Consider the following 15,073-nt stretch of genomic DNA (forward strand, 5'->3'; position numbering starts at 1 on the left):
TATAAGGATGTTTAAGAACAATGAAGTAGGCTGAAGAAGGGACATAAGGAGAAATTATACCCCAAAATGCCACAAAACCAATTATTGTGGCAGGATTTCAGGAGTAAGAATGTATGTAGGAGTCCTGTTTTCAAAAACAACTTGTTCATCAAAGTCATTGAGCAAAAAGAACTTCTACGAAAGACAAAGAAAAGTTTGATTTGGAGGTGGCTTACAGAGCCATGCTAATCTAAAGGAGAAAAGGAATCTTTATAGAAGTAGGAGAAAAAGTAAGCAATATCTCAGTGAATGGATTTAGAATTTTGTTGTTTTTCATCTCTATTAAATCAATAAGATCTGTTACTTAAATAGTTGCTTATAAACTCAATTTTTTTGATTCAGTAAAAGTGGACTTTGGGGGTGTGTGTGTGTGTGTGTGTGTGTGTGTGTGTGTGTGTGTTGGTCTTCATTGTTGCTCCTAAGCCCTGAATTAAGCTTTTATCTGCCCTTGGGCAGAGCCCATCTGCTAGTAGGCTGGTCAGTTTCTGCATATTCAGAGGTTATTTTTCCCCAAGATTTTGAGTTTTCCTGTGATAGGTGTTATTTGCACATAACTTGCATCTTCTCACTTTATTCTCATGTTACCCTGGGAAGTTGGTGTGATGTGCCCGCACTTTACCAATGTTGAAACTGAACTGCAAAGGGTCACACCTGAATTTTGCTATGTCTCAATTTTAGACCAAAATTAATGATGCAAGAACAGATCACTTTTACCTTGGTACTCTGCTCTCGTAACACAAAGACATGGAAAAGGATTTGGGGATGTGTTGAAGTCAGAGAAGACAGGAAACACTCAATTGATTTAAGGAACCTCAATCAGGAAACTGGCCAAGTGGGGATTCAGAAAGAAGAAACCTGTTGCTTTTCATATAATAAAATGAATTGGACCAATTAATTTTCTTTAGTTCAGGTTAAACTCAACCATGGTAATTGAGACACACACACACACACACACACACACACACACACACACACACCCTTTGGCCATTATCATTAACCATGATAATGTATTTGAATATTGGGAGAATTTTAAAATGTGTGTTTGAAGATAGACTCGATGAGTCTTTAATTATTTAAAAATAAAATGGTTGTTGTAAAAGATAGACCTTATAAAGGAAACAAGAAGATATTGATAACCCCATACAATGCCCCAGTGCCTGCTGACTGGCTAAGTTATGCCTTATACTAGGGTTTGCCAAAAATAATAATAATAATAATAAAATAAGATCAGAGGGCTAGAGTGGCTTTATTTGTAACAAATCCATGTACCTATAAAAAATCACAAGCCTACAAATGTAGGCTTTCTGTTCAAAATGCAAATTTGCATGTGATTATATAAGCATTTACTATGAAAGTACACAAAAACTAAACCAATTCCATGTTGCAATATAAATTGCACAGCAATTGGCTTTCCTTTTTTAACTAGTCTACCCTAACTTACTTACCATTTCCATCTAATGATATTATTTCTGCAGTTGTTTCCAAAAATATGCCTACCATCCAATTATAAAACTTTTGAACATATTCATTTAAGCCATGATAAAGTCTCAATATTTCAAGTCTCAATATGATCCTGGAAATTTTTTAAGTGCTGAATATCAGTACCATTTCCTCTTCCTTAATCCTATATTAATCAGCCAAGAAGATCTCTTGTCCTTTTCACAAAGCATTTTGATCAGCTACTTTAAAATGAAATCCATTGGAATTAGATCCAGGATGAATGGGAAATTGGCTCCTAGCATCGGGAGTTGATGTTAATGTACTATTGTAGTTGCAGTAAATCTAGCCAAATAAAAGTACGTTAGAGTCAAGAAATCACTGGATGGGTTTAATGAGGTAAATATACAGCTAGTTTGCTGTTATGTCATGAGTTCTAATTTGTTATATTGGGGAAAATTCATTTCCCAATAACTGCACTAAGGACATAAAAACTGAGGCTGCTTTGATCCAGTTGCTTTACCCCAAAGAGAAGGGGTTCTTCGTTATTGTTGTTTACTTAAAATCCTGCAGCAAAAATTTAAATGTTGCAAACTTTGCTACGTGCAATGTGCAAGGTAGAAGTCTTTCTCAAGATTTTCCTTTCTAAGAGAAATGTGCATCCAATCAAATTCTAAATTTCATACCACGGTTCTTTATTAAAATACAATTTCTTTTTTATAGAGAAGTGGCCACTTCGATAGCAGAAATTATCTGTTAGTCTTTTTAGTTTTCATCAGGAAGGAAGGAAAACAGACATTGAAGGTAAGAATCAAAAAAAGCCTATTATTCCTCAAGTGTCTTCAACAAACACTTCCCATGGATTTCGTTATCTCCTGTTGACAATGGTGAAGGTTCTAACTCATCTCTTTTGAATAGATATTTTATCATGTTAATGGTCATTTTGAAAACTGAGCATGTAATTTCCAATCACAAACTGGAAATTATGTGTTTTCTGTTCATTTGGGAGCATAATCCCAACACAGATAATATGAAGGGAAGCTTTCTTAGAGGAGAGATGTCCTGATTCCAGCAAAAGTTCAACACTGTTGGAGCTCAGTGTTTGACCTAACACTGCAAGGGAGAGCTGAAAGTTGAGCTGTGCCACTCTCCACCAGAGACTGGCATAAATGAAGCAGGGATATCTTTCCCAACAGAGCAGAAGATGGTCCTCAATTCCCACTTTGGTATGCATCTTCCAAGAGAATGCCAACTTCTAAAATTCCCTTTCACTTTCTCGGATCACAATTCCCCAGCTAAAGGAAGCCAATTTTTTTTTTTTTTTTTTAACAATGATGTCAAAGTTTTATTTCTTTTTTCCATCTTTATTGAGACATAATTGACATAAGCCAGTTCTTATACCTTGGTATTGAGATCAGGCCCAAGTTGGTGCTCAACTCTGCTGTCTCCCTGGCAGTATATGCACACATAACCTGAGACCCAAGGGAGAAAAGTCACTTTAACTGCGTAGGTATATGAAATATACATGTACATGTGGGGTATGCAACACGGAACTCTCTAATGCTTCATCTGGACCCAGGATAAGGTAACCATAACAGATCTGAGCTGACTCCCACTTCCAGCTTAATCAATTTTAGGCAGTTGTTCTACACTGCAATGATTGGGACTATATCAAAGAACCTTTGAGCATGGGTAGATTATTAATTAATTGGGAGATAATAATAGAAAATATGGCTAAGGATTCTGACTCTGTATGTCAAGATCCATCTTGTTCAAAAATAAACAAGAAAGACTAGAAACTAAAATGAAATAAAAATAAAGCCTTATGAACAACTATTTAGTACTAAAATGAGCATAATCAGAGAAGGGGCTTCAGGAAATCCCCCCACACAGGCAGATCCATGACGCACAGCTGAATATCCAAAGCCTGAATCTGGCATAAATTTCACAACCTCACTTAGAGTGGCTCATTGGAATTTGCAAATTAAGCGCAGAGATGGTATTTCCAAAAAAGCCCTTGCAGGAATTTTAGCTTTCATAGCAAAAAAAAAAAAAAAAAAAAAAAAAAAATCTATCCAAATACATTGAATTTTTAACACACACACACCCCAAAAAAGAGTCTACTAGTTCATCCAAAAATCAACAGCAAATAAAAGTCATAAAATCACTCAGGGAAATATTTTTCCTAGCATTCAACAGCAGTGGTTGAGATCAATTAAGAGGCAATGCCGTTACCTCAAATTCTGATGACTCTAGAAAGTGTAATCCATAGAACCAATAAACCTTTATTTTGTGCAAATGGGTATAGTTTACTGCCAGCATAATTCATAGTGACCAACTTATAAATAAACTCTAATGATGCACAAACTATGCACATAAACACATATCTACTCTTTCACTATAGGGAGCTTAAAAATATACGAGATCCATCTAGGCATCTATAAACTATGGAAACAAATGTAGAGAAATGTAGTCAATATAACTCCCACTTTCCTGTGTATTTAATTATTCCCTACCTAGTTTTACATAAAAATCTGGCATCTTTCCTTTACATCATTGCAGCTTGGAAGGCAACTTCAGTGAAACTTCCATATTTAGAAATTTAGCGACATGCAGTTAGTAGTTTTCATGCCTCCTTCCACCCCCCCCCCCACCAAATGAGAATCTATATGATGATAAATTCACCATCTTAGCCTAAGTTCTAAACAAGAAATCACTGTAGGATAATTAAAAACACCCCATGAATTTCTTTTCTACAAACCCACGACATGTAACTGCTTTCGGTTCCTATTTCTTAAAGAGAATTTGGTCAATCCTCCTTAGAGGTTTCAGAGGAAAAGGAGGATTTTCCAAGACAGATAAGTTGAAATGATCCCTCTTTGATCTCAGTGGTTAAGAATCTCTCACAATAGAAGATGGCCACTGAGGGGCCACGATCCCGGCCTTTTAATGTGTAACAATGGTATCAACAAACAGCTACTTAATCAATATTTGGCCAGAGCTGCTGAAAACCTTCCTTTTCAGATTTTAATTCCTAGTTGTAAAACAACCCCAGAGCAGCCAATGAGATAAGGCATTAAACTGACTGCTTAATTGCCTTTTCGTGTCTTGTTAGTTCTATATCTACATTCTTAATGGTTCTTTAATCTTTATTTACCCGCATAAATAAGTTACCAGTGGCAGAACCTCCCGGAAAAGAACCTCCTCTGCCCCAGCCCTGGCCAAATTCTCTCTCTTCCATCCTTTGTGCGTTTGTTGCTGCTGCAGCTTTTTATTCTCATTGACTGTTAAGTTATGTACAATTTAAACACTTAACTTCATGGTTAGGAAGAATTTTTTTTTTTCTCCTCAAAAATATATGAATTCGTGGATGTTAAAACAGGGCTCAGTGGCGATGCTCCTATCCACCTGATTGATTTCCGCATATTGCTCTCCCCTGAACCCAGGCGCACTTGCAGGTTCCGCCTCATCGCCCGGGTGGGTTTTATTACGCAGCCCTGGGGACTCTTAAATGACCCTTCAGTAATTATTACGCACTTGAAGCCCTTCGTCCTCGTTCCGGTGCTATCAACAATCAAATCAAGACCCAAAATAAACATACGATTTCAAGCATTAATTAGAAAATCTGCATGTTTTCAATAAGGCTAGAAAGTAAACATACAGCAGTCAACCCAACAAAGCAAACAAGCGAAAAAGAAAAACCTACATCGGAACTCGGGTGCTTCCCTCTCAATCGTTCCAACGGGAAAAATCGCTACCGCTACGTTCTTGAAAAGAACGCAGCGTGGTGTTCTAATTTAGTTCAAATTCTGACGTTTCCAACACATTTTTAAACATACTGTTGAGCGCTGCAAGGACTTCGAAATATATGAAATGTACTTTGAAGACTTGGACGACATTGGGGTCAAATTCGTGATTCTGACAAATGGGCTTGGAGAGTGGGCTGTCCACTTTAATAAAGGTTCCGATGCCACAAACCTCAGATCTTATTATACCCCATGATTTTAATCTGTGGGAAAGTTCGTCCCCCACCCCCTTGCCTCGCGCCAAAATGTCCTTCCCAGCTAACTCCGGGGAAAGAAACGGCCTTCGTTCGGTTCCCCTCGATTGCAGTGGCACGCCAGTTAATGATAAAGTACTCTTTTCACGATTCCACTGAAAATGAAGTACTTCAAGGACCTTTAAAACTTTTGTGCGTTGTCATTCGCCTTATCTATGCCCTGCTGGAAAGCTGACGTCGTTCTCGTTAATTTTAGCAAAGCTCACAAGTTTACAAACAGAACGGGGACCCGAGCACAACTTTTGGCACTTTGACTTTCTCAAATTAAAAACAAAACAAAACAAAACAAAACCGGCACTGCTTTTCATAAATGTCAAAAAGGAAGGGATTGATATGAAAAGAATATAAGCGCCAATGGACCGCCTATGCTTGGGATCTCCTAACTCAACCTTTGAAATTGTTGCAAACCTCCCACGCTCACTCGTGATTTTAAAAAGAGGGAAAGTCCTGTGAAAGTGTATCTCCAGCCACAATCAAAACATCAATTTGGCGATCTGGCCTCTCTCCCCCTGCACCCTCGAGCCTCCACTTCAAAGTCGTTGCAACAAGTCAGTAATTGTAACGTTGCATCTAAATATTTAAGCGAGAGCCTTGCAGTCGCGTGCCCATGTACAGTCCTCATCTGTCCTCTAATTCCATTACGGCACAAAGCAAAAATGTTTCCCAAAACTCACAAACAGGAAAAGCGTCACCCTGCTGAAGGAGGAGGAGGAGGAAAAGAAGGAGAAGAAGAAGAAGGAGCAGTTTCTATTGATTAGTCACTGCTTTTGTGTTAAGGGCTTTCTTTAAAATAAGGGGGGGAAATAGGGGGAGGTTGCAGAAATTTCACTAATGTGAGCCTCAGGCAAGGGAGAAAAAAAAGAGGAGGGGGGGCGGGCTGTGTCTAGATGAAAGTGAGAAGGACATAAAGGAGGCAATTGAGTCGGCTGCAGCCCGGCGAGCTAAGCTGCGAGCGGGCCGGAGCGCAGGGGAGGGGGCGGTGCGGCGCTTTGGCGCAGGGCGCAGAAGTGGGGGCCGGCCCATTGTGGCGGCGCCCGAGGGCCTGCTCGGCCGCGCCGGGGGAGGAACAGAGGCGCCCATTGAGTGGCCGCAGCGCAGGCCAGCGCAGGCCGTGCCCACAGCCCCCGGTGCCGCGACCGGGGCTTGGCTCCTCCGGCTGCGCCTGCTCAGATCTCGGTGAGGGCCAGGGACTGGGCGATGGGGGGGTTGGGTGTTCCCTAGCCGCCCTACTCGCTCCTAGACGCAGAGAAGTTGGGAGGATGGACCAAGCACCGGCGCAAGGGTCTGAGCGCACCCGGCCCGCACGCTGCGCCGCTCTTGGATTGGTCGTGGGACAGGGAATAGTTGGTAAGATGAAAGGAGCCATCTAGAAGAAAGAGCCCCTGGAGAGAAGACCGAGAGCGGTTCTGACCTTTCAGGGTGCTTCTCACCCTATGCCCTACTGTCTGACAAGCAGAAAGATGCCCCTGGAAAGCCAGTGTCAGCACCACCCGCCAGGCCCACAAGGAAGCTGGAACCTCCAGAGAAAGCTTGTCACCCTCGTCAGGGCACCCAAAGACCCTCCTCGGCCAGGGCGCTCAGAGCCCTTTACTAACAACATTCATTGTATTTCACAAGCGGGGTGACTTGTGACTTTTGATGCCCTAACAACAGGGAATTTTTTGAAGTTTCTAAACTTCCCTTCTAACTCCACTTCACTCTCCTTTCTCTGGGCCCCTCTTGCCCTCCAGGGCTCATCTGGAAAGGGAGCTAGAGGCGCTGGAGAGACTGACGCTGCATCATCCTTGACAACCCCAAATTAAATTAGGCTTCAGCCTCCGAGGTGTGTGTGTGTGTGTGTGTGTGTGTGTGTGTGTGTGTGTGTGTGTGTGTGTTCAACGGTACAGCTCCCGCTGGGGAGAATACTCTGGTTTTTAAAATGGTAGCAATTGCCCTTGAATGGCAGCCGTTCCAGCTAGACGGCCCAAAAGACTAGAAACATTTTGTAGGTGAAATGGCCACTTTTTCCACGCTGGAGAGTCCATAAAACTTCCTGGCGCAGCAGCTATCGGGGCTCATTGAATAATTCATCCCTCATTGCAAGCCCATAATGTCTATTCGTGGCCCTTTGTGGAGCTGTTTTCTCTTCTTTTCTCCTTGAATTATAAAAAGGTTGCCTTCCTTTGTTCACATCAAGCTGCTCCGAGCTGGAGCTTTGTCTGGACCAAGCTAAAGTGTGAGTTTCAATGGACTCTCCAGGCTTTGTCTCCCAAGTTCATCTCCAAGTGTAGATTGTGTAGAGAAGGCCTTCTTTGTAAAAGCTGGAAAAGTTGTACAAATGTTTGACCAGCTCATTTGGGGCGTTTTGTCTCCTGGGCCTTGGTTGCCTGTGCTGCCATAGAGCCTTGGATCTACTGCGCCGGTGCCTCTGGCAACATGTAGCAAAGCCACGTCACCCCGACCCTTCCCTAGCATCTCCGACGCTCTGGTTTCCTGGCTCCGCTACCCACGGGGCCCGTTGTATTGCGTGTTGGCTGATTTCTTGCCTTCCTCCCTCCCCAGCACCTCTATGCTATATCTAGGCCTGGAATAAAAGCCGGGGTGTCTTCTCAGAGACTAGGGCAATAATGCACCCCTCCAAAAGGAGGGGCTTAGACCTGAGACCATGTGAGGCCACGACTTTAAAGGGAAGGAAGCAACCTGCCATGGTTTTTGGTGTTTTTCTTTTTTTCCTTGATTGTGTGTGTGTGTGTGTGTGTGTGCCAGAGCATCTAGGTTTCTGTTTACCCCTGAAATCAGCCGTTTGGATTTGTAACATCCAAATCTGTGTCTCTTCGAGGTTTGAACAGATTTTTGTGTTAGTTCATAAAGCTGCTGTTCCAGAAAGCCATCAGTCCCGGCAGGGGATGGACAATGAAGGTAAATGAAGGGACCACCTTCACAACCACAGTCTCACCGTGGACGCCACCGGCTGAGGGCGCAGACCTAGCTGGTCACAGTGTGTGACTGCTCCGAGCAACTCAAAACTCAACTCAGCTCAACAAAATCGGGGCCCCGAGGAGGGAACACGAGGCACGGGCAGGGGCACCCAGCAACTCTAGACCCTTTGTGCATTTGAAAAGGTGCAACCATCTCCAAAGCAAAAACTGCTAAGGTGCAAAACTGCTGAGACTCCCCCTCTGTAGTCCTCCCTTCCGGTTTCACTAGATGAGATTGACTTCCCTTTGGAGTCAATACCTTTACAGTCTAAAGGTGACGCTACAGCACGTAAAAGGGGAGCAGCCTGCACTTATGATTCTACGAAGGAGAGATTTGCTCCTGAGGCAGACAGGTCGTAGCTAAGTAGGAGCGGGTGGTCCAAACCCCTGGGCATAGAGAGTTTCACCACTGCGGGCGCAAGACCCAAATCCCCTCGGGCCCAAGACCCAAATCCCCTCACACAAATCAAACTCCATCATATCAGAAAACCAATTTAAAACAAAAAACCAGCCAACTTACACATATATATTCATAAGGCAGCTGATATGGTGCAAGTTTGGGGGCCCACTGGTTTAAAAAGTTCTCGCTGGCGCTCTCTTGCTCTCTCCCGCCCTCCCTCCTCTGAAGTGGGAAACTCTGGAGATCCCGGACTGTCCTGAGGACGCAAAAGTTCCTTCAACCTCCAGAGACTCACGGACTGTCCCCAGACCCCCACCCCCACCCCCAATCGCTCAGAGAAGCCCAGTCCCGTGTGCGTGAGGGCTAGAGGGTGGCCCTGTACCTAAAGTGCAACCCGAAGTTCTAGACTCCGGGGAGGGAGGCTGAAGGTGATGCAGAAGAAAGATTTACAAAACAGAGCACGTTAACAGAACAGAGTTTTTTGTTTTCATTGCAAATGCGTCTCTGGTCTCTCACTTGGAGGCTCTTACCCGGGAGCAGTGAGTATGAGCCAGAAGGACCTTGACACGAGCAGGGGCCGGGCGGCCCTCGGGCCCCCAGCGTCAGAGCGCGGCTGTCCGCCTAGGCGCAGGCCCTCAGCGCGCCGCCGCTTACCTCGCTCGCTCAGGATGCCGTCGATGCTATGTTTCGCCTTCTTCTCACTCTCCTCTGCCTCCTTCCTCTCCAGGTCGACCTCCTCCTCTTCGCCTTTCCCGAATTTACTCCTCAAGATGCGGCTGATGGAACTCACTGGGGGGGGGGGGGGGGGGGAGGAGGAAGAGAGAGCAGAAGACTGAGACCGGCAGGGCTGGGAAGGAGGGAGCGCCCCACCCGCAGCCGGTGCCCTAGAGCGGGTGTCCCGCAAAGCCCGCTTCTGTCTCCTCCTGTTTCCTGGGGCCTCTTGGGCCTTTTACCGCCCCCTCAGCCTCCCATTTAAACATTTTACCCCGTAATCAGCATCTAGTAACAGGGAAAGGGGAGCCTGGGAGCTCGCATCTCCAAGTTAAGGCTGGGAACTGCCGTCTCTGTCCCTCTTTTTCAGCAGGAAGCGTTTCCCTTCTGGACTCTGTAAGCAGGGCTCTGTGTCTCCAATCTGAGAGAATTCTCCCTCCAGCCCACGCTGCACCCCCCCCCAACACACACACACACACACACACACACACACACACACACCTGAAGGCATTGGGCCCTGCAATTCGAGTTAAGGGAGGAGGCACCACAGCGGACTGTCCCCAGGAATTCAGCTATGTTTTTCTTTTTGGAGGCTATAAAGGGTTTAAATTTCAACTGCAGAATCGTTTCCTATTGTAAAAATCAAAAGAAAATGCACTCTCCCCCATTTATTTTTTCCAGATTCCAGTGTGGTAAACAAATCCATGCTCTGAAATATCTCGTTCTCGCAGGGGGAAAAGGGAGGTTCCTTTTAATTAAAAACAAACTCCCGCGCGCCCTGCGCTCGCCCCTCTTCTCCCTCCGCCTCCCCCGGCTGCTGGGGGCGCCGGACCGTCCCTGGAACCTTGGGGGACACTGCCGGCCGTTGCGAAGCCTCCCCTCCATTGCGAACACTGCAAAGCCTCAGCGGCCACGGCCCCGTCTCCCTTCGGTTGGGGTTACCAAAACATTTGTTTCTCTTTAAAAAGGGACATCAATATTAATAAACGCTTGGCCTCCGCCTCGCGTTTCCTGCTCTGCTTCCTCAACAGAAATCCTCTTTGGGGACCTCTCTGCGGCGGTCTCTCAACCCCAGGCCTAACAGCTCGTAGCTCCCTCCCTCCGTAAAACGCCAACAATGCCTGTTTCGTGGATATTTCTGGTGGGGGCCTGGAACGATTACTGGGATGATTACATCTCAGATGACCCGCCTGGTAACAGCGAGAGACCGCCAGCCGCTCCTCAGAAAGACGTTAATGAGCCTGGTACCTGAGGGCACTGTGTTTCGATCACAGACTGCGTCTTTGAGTAACTTGTCTCGAATTTCCCAGCTGAACATGCCCGGGTTCTCTCTTTTGTATTCCTCAATTTTCTTCTCCACGTCAGGCGTTGTTACCTGCTTTAAGAGAACAGGCAGGCAGGTGTTGGTACCCAGTCCTCTGAGTCACATGTGGTGGCCCCACTGCCTCCCAGCGAGGCCCGAGGACCCTTCCTGCACCCCCTGGGAAGGTCTCCCTTGTTAGTAAAATGACCCCAACTCTCGGAGGCAGTTTACTTTCAGGTCAGGGCGTACAAGAAAGCACCCCACTCTAGAGCAGCCTCGGGACCCCCCTTTCCCAGGTAAGCTGGGACAATCGGGACAAATGAAGAAGAGTATAACATTTGGGGAGAAAGGGATGCATTTCCTGATCCCTGGAAATAAAGAAAGGCAACTCCTGACACAGAATCAACAGAAAAATGAACCTTAAAAAAAAAGTGCTTGAAAGAAAAGCAGAACAATCAAGTTAGATCTGCAACTTGTGCCTCTCCAGAGGAGCACAAGATTTTAACTAAAGTGAAGAGCGAAATGAAATGGAAAAGGTAAAGATCTGTGTTTCTAGATTTTAGTTAGAGAGGATAACAACTATGGATAATTTGAGAGACTGGCTTTTAATTTTTTTTTTCCAGTTATGAGTTTCCAGAGAGTCTTAGGCTGCAAAGGGCATTGTGGTGGGAGAGGAGAGGAGAGTGTTTGGAAACCTAAAGTTTACCAGAACTCTCCTTTTGATTTTGCCCTATGGCAACTAGAAAACTATATTGCATTTTCCCCACATCCAGAAGAAAAGGCAGACCTGATGCAATCCCCTCCCACTCAGCCCTAGCCTGAGTGACTCTCTTTCCTTTTTTAAGGGGAACCAAAATAATTTGATGATAGCACCAAACTACTTTTTAAAAGCGAGTCATCGGCTCATTACACAGAAAGCAAATCATCCAGCTTTTGACTCCTTGAAGACAATTTGGATTGGAGGAGATTGGGGACCGGAGTTGGGAGAGAAAACATTAAAAAAACAAAAGTGGCTCCTTAGATTTGTTTTGGAAAGGGCACTGCAGTGGTGGGAACTGGGGAGATACTTGGGGAAGAAACCATCAACAGGTGGGCGCATACAGCTTGGTGTTTCCCTATTTAAATAATTTGAGGAGGAATTACAGGATTTGGGGTATTAAAAAAAATGCTCTATCTCCTTGCAAAAGGCCTGCAGTATTCCCTTAGCGTTTATTAAGGAGCCTTGGCTCAGCCAGCAACCAAGTTTCCTCACACCCACCACACACACACACACACACACACAATTTTCCAGACTTGAAAAATAACTCTTTGGAAAGCCCCAGATGGCAGTTCACTGCCACCCCCCACCCCCACCCCACCCGACCCTCACCCCCTGCCCGTTCTCCCCTAAACCTGGAGACTGCAGGCCCAAAAGCCTCCAGAACCTTGCTCACCTTGGGCTTGCTGCCACCGATGGCACCCGGACGGATGGAACCCGTCTCCTGGTACCTGCACAAGATCTTAGAAACGCAGCCGTGGGACACGCGCAACTGGCGGGAGATGACGCAGGGCCGGATCCCGTGGTGAGCCATCTCTACGATCTTGTGTCGGATGTGGTTGGGTAGCGGCCTGCCGTTGATAAATACACCGCCGAGCTGGTTGACGCGGCCCTGGCCGAGGGGAGTGGACACTGGGGGCAGAAGATGAAAAGAGAGGCAAACGCAAAGTTATTTCCGGCGAATTAAGAGTAGCAACCCGAAAGATGAGCCCACCTAACTTGCACTCTTCTGGCCAATGCGCATGTTACAACCTCAGCGCTGAAACTACTGGACAACAAACCCTTTTCAGTTACATTTATTTAAATTATTAAGCAATTCGGGGGCACGAAATCTTGCGTGAAGAGAACAGCTAGGGTAAAATAACTTGCCCCAGAAAAGCTGCCTTCCCTTTAGGCCCAGGAAAGGTGGCAACTCTGGGGAACCGGGGGACCCTGGGGCTGGCACCAAGTGTATCTTGCTCAAGAAACAGCCTCCTGGCAGAAGGAAGTTCAGCCGGGCTCTGGCCTTCTGAAACTCTGCTCACACCAAATGCTGTACAATTGGGGCTGCTCCCTTTCTAAGGGACTTGGAATTGCTGATAGCCTTTGGGGTTTCCGGCTAAGAGGACAGCAGACAAGGATCAAAGAGGGTCCCAAAAGGAGGCCGCAGGTGGCAGCGCGTGTCACCTGTTACACCTTGGGACCTAGACGACAGCCAGGTCTGTTTGCAGGGCTCCTCGCCCCCATTCATGCTCTGGCTATTACATTCTCTTCTGCACCAAGGTCGAAGGGCAGGAGCCCCCGGATGAGCATCCCTGCTGGGACGTCCCAACCTCTCAAACTGTCTAGAAAGCTTTGGGCTTACAAAACTTCCTGCGTTCCCGGGATTCCCCAAACCCTCAAGCTAACAGAAAGGCAGTTTCCAAAACGGGTTATAGAAACTTCAAGATGCCAATTAAGATGAATGAAATTCTAAATAATTAATCAATGAATATTAAAAACCGCAAGCACGAAGCCGAACGGCGCCCGCCACCACAACTTTGCCCCAGCAAGAAAATTCTTTCGGAAGTAACAAGAGTTTAGCAAATATGGACTTAAGCCGAGACAATTTTGAGAAGCCTTTGGGCAGACAAAATGCGCAGGAGTTGCTTTCTGGTGCTCATAAGCTGGTTGATCCCTTCCCCACTACGGCTTTTCCAAAACAACAGGGGAAAGAGGACCTGCCCGGAGCAGGCCTGGCCGCCTAGCTATGCAAGCGCTTGCGGAGAGAACCGGCCCTTCTTTTGCAGAGAGAAAATCGGGTAAGATATCACCCCGACTATTCCCTCCTGGGGTGGGGGTGTTCAGGGAATGGGGTCCCTTGGGGCGCCAAAAAAGCCTGCGGAGACTTAGGATAGGCTGGAGCAGCCCCGGCCCAGACCCGGCTCCTTACGCTGCTGAGGCCCTTACCTTCCAGAGGAAACCCGCTGCGCGGGTAATTCTGTCCTGGGCCGGGCCGCATCATCCTGGGCACAGCTCCGGCCAGCGTGGTCATCCTGGGGGCAGCTTCTCTTGGAAATTATATCCAGGTAAAGGCGAGATAGAAAAGCGAGCGTGGCGCTGGTGACCCTCGGAAACTTCTCCGAGCGTGGAGAGCCCCTCCCCAAAAAGGCTGGAGAGAGAGGGAGGGCCACGGGAAGGGAAGGGGGACTGCTCTCTCCTAGTCCAGGGAGAGGCTCGAGGTGGAACCAGGAAAAGGGGCAGGCTGGGAGGCCTCTGAGTCCGGGATCTCGAGCCGAGGGCAAAAAAGTTTGGTAGGAGTCTGGGCTAGTGGCCCCGCTGCTGGGGGCGCTGGGCAGGGGGCTCAGAGCACCGCGACGAGCCAGGGAAGGGGGGTAGGGGCGGGAGCGCGGACGGCCGGAGTCTCCTCCCGTGGTGACACCGAGTGAGGGGATCCGGGCTCGAGAGCATTTATTAGTTCTTTCACCCAAAGCTTGGTCAGGAGCCCTGAGCTGCGATTGGCCGACGGGGAGACAGTCCCGGGTGGCGGAGACACGCGCTGATTGGGCGACAGCGGCCACTTTCTCTTCCCAACCTCCGCGATGCCGAGGCCTCAGCCGGCCCCAGAGGGACCGGCGATGAGACCCTTCCCTAGGAGAGAAAGGTAGACCCGTGGAAAGTGGGAGAGAGAGCCGAGGGAGATGACAGCTGCTGAGAGTAGGGAGGGGTCCCTGTCTCTCTGTCTGTTACTTTATGTGTCTCTCTCCTTGGCTTTCCTTCTCTCTCTCTCTCTCTCTCTCTCTCTCTCTCTCTCTCTCTCTCTCTCTCTCTCCCCGTCCCTCCCTCCCTCTCTCCGTCCCTCCCTCCCTCCCTCCCTCCCTCCCTCCCTCCCTCTTTCCCTCCTTCCCTCCCTCTCTCTTATTTTTCTTGGCTTACTGCCACTGGAGGGGGCGCAATTCCAATAAGAAGGCATTGGGAGTCCCCAGACATGTTTAGCCTTCCTTCCTCTAGTCAATGCCCCTTGGCCTAGGCTTGTTAAAGGGGTCTTCCCAGTGGGGTTCCTCCCAGGAGGAGTCCAGGCTGTGCTGATAAGTTCTTTTGTCTTCTCTGTCTGGGGGCAGAGGTAGTGTGAAGCCCAGGCAGACTGGGGAGGCCCCAGGACTAGCTAGTT

General features: G+C 47.2%; 1 protein-coding gene across 3 annotated transcripts in view; it reads right to left on the bottom strand.

Moving 5' to 3' along the window:
* Window positions 1-14,355, bottom strand: part of PAX3 (paired box 3) — a 92,075-nt gene extending 77,720 nt beyond the window's left edge. Inside the window, exons 1-4 of one of the 3 annotated variants that reach the window (XM_074313974.2) lie at window positions 13,873-14,355; window positions 12,341-12,576; window positions 10,853-10,982; window positions 9,548-9,682 (exon numbers count right to left, since the gene is read on the bottom strand). In XM_074313974.2, coding sequence (XP_074170075.1) covers window positions 9,548-9,682; window positions 10,853-10,982; window positions 12,341-12,576; window positions 13,873-13,957 — 586 coding nt within the window. In that variant the 5' untranslated portion in view covers window positions 13,958-14,355. The remainder of the gene's footprint in view (window positions 1-9,547; window positions 9,683-10,852; window positions 10,983-12,340; window positions 12,577-13,872) is intronic. The other 2 variants (XM_074313966.2, XM_074313961.2) reach the window with 2 other exon arrangements.
* Between the last annotated feature and the right edge of the window lie 718 nt (window positions 14,356-15,073).

Source organism: Rhinolophus sinicus, chromosome 17 (assembly GCF_057876585.1).
Source record: "Rhinolophus sinicus isolate RSI-liver-muscle chromosome 17, RSI-T2T, whole genome shotgun sequence".
Classification (NCBI taxonomy): Eukaryota; Metazoa; Chordata; class Mammalia; order Chiroptera; family Rhinolophidae; genus Rhinolophus; species Rhinolophus sinicus.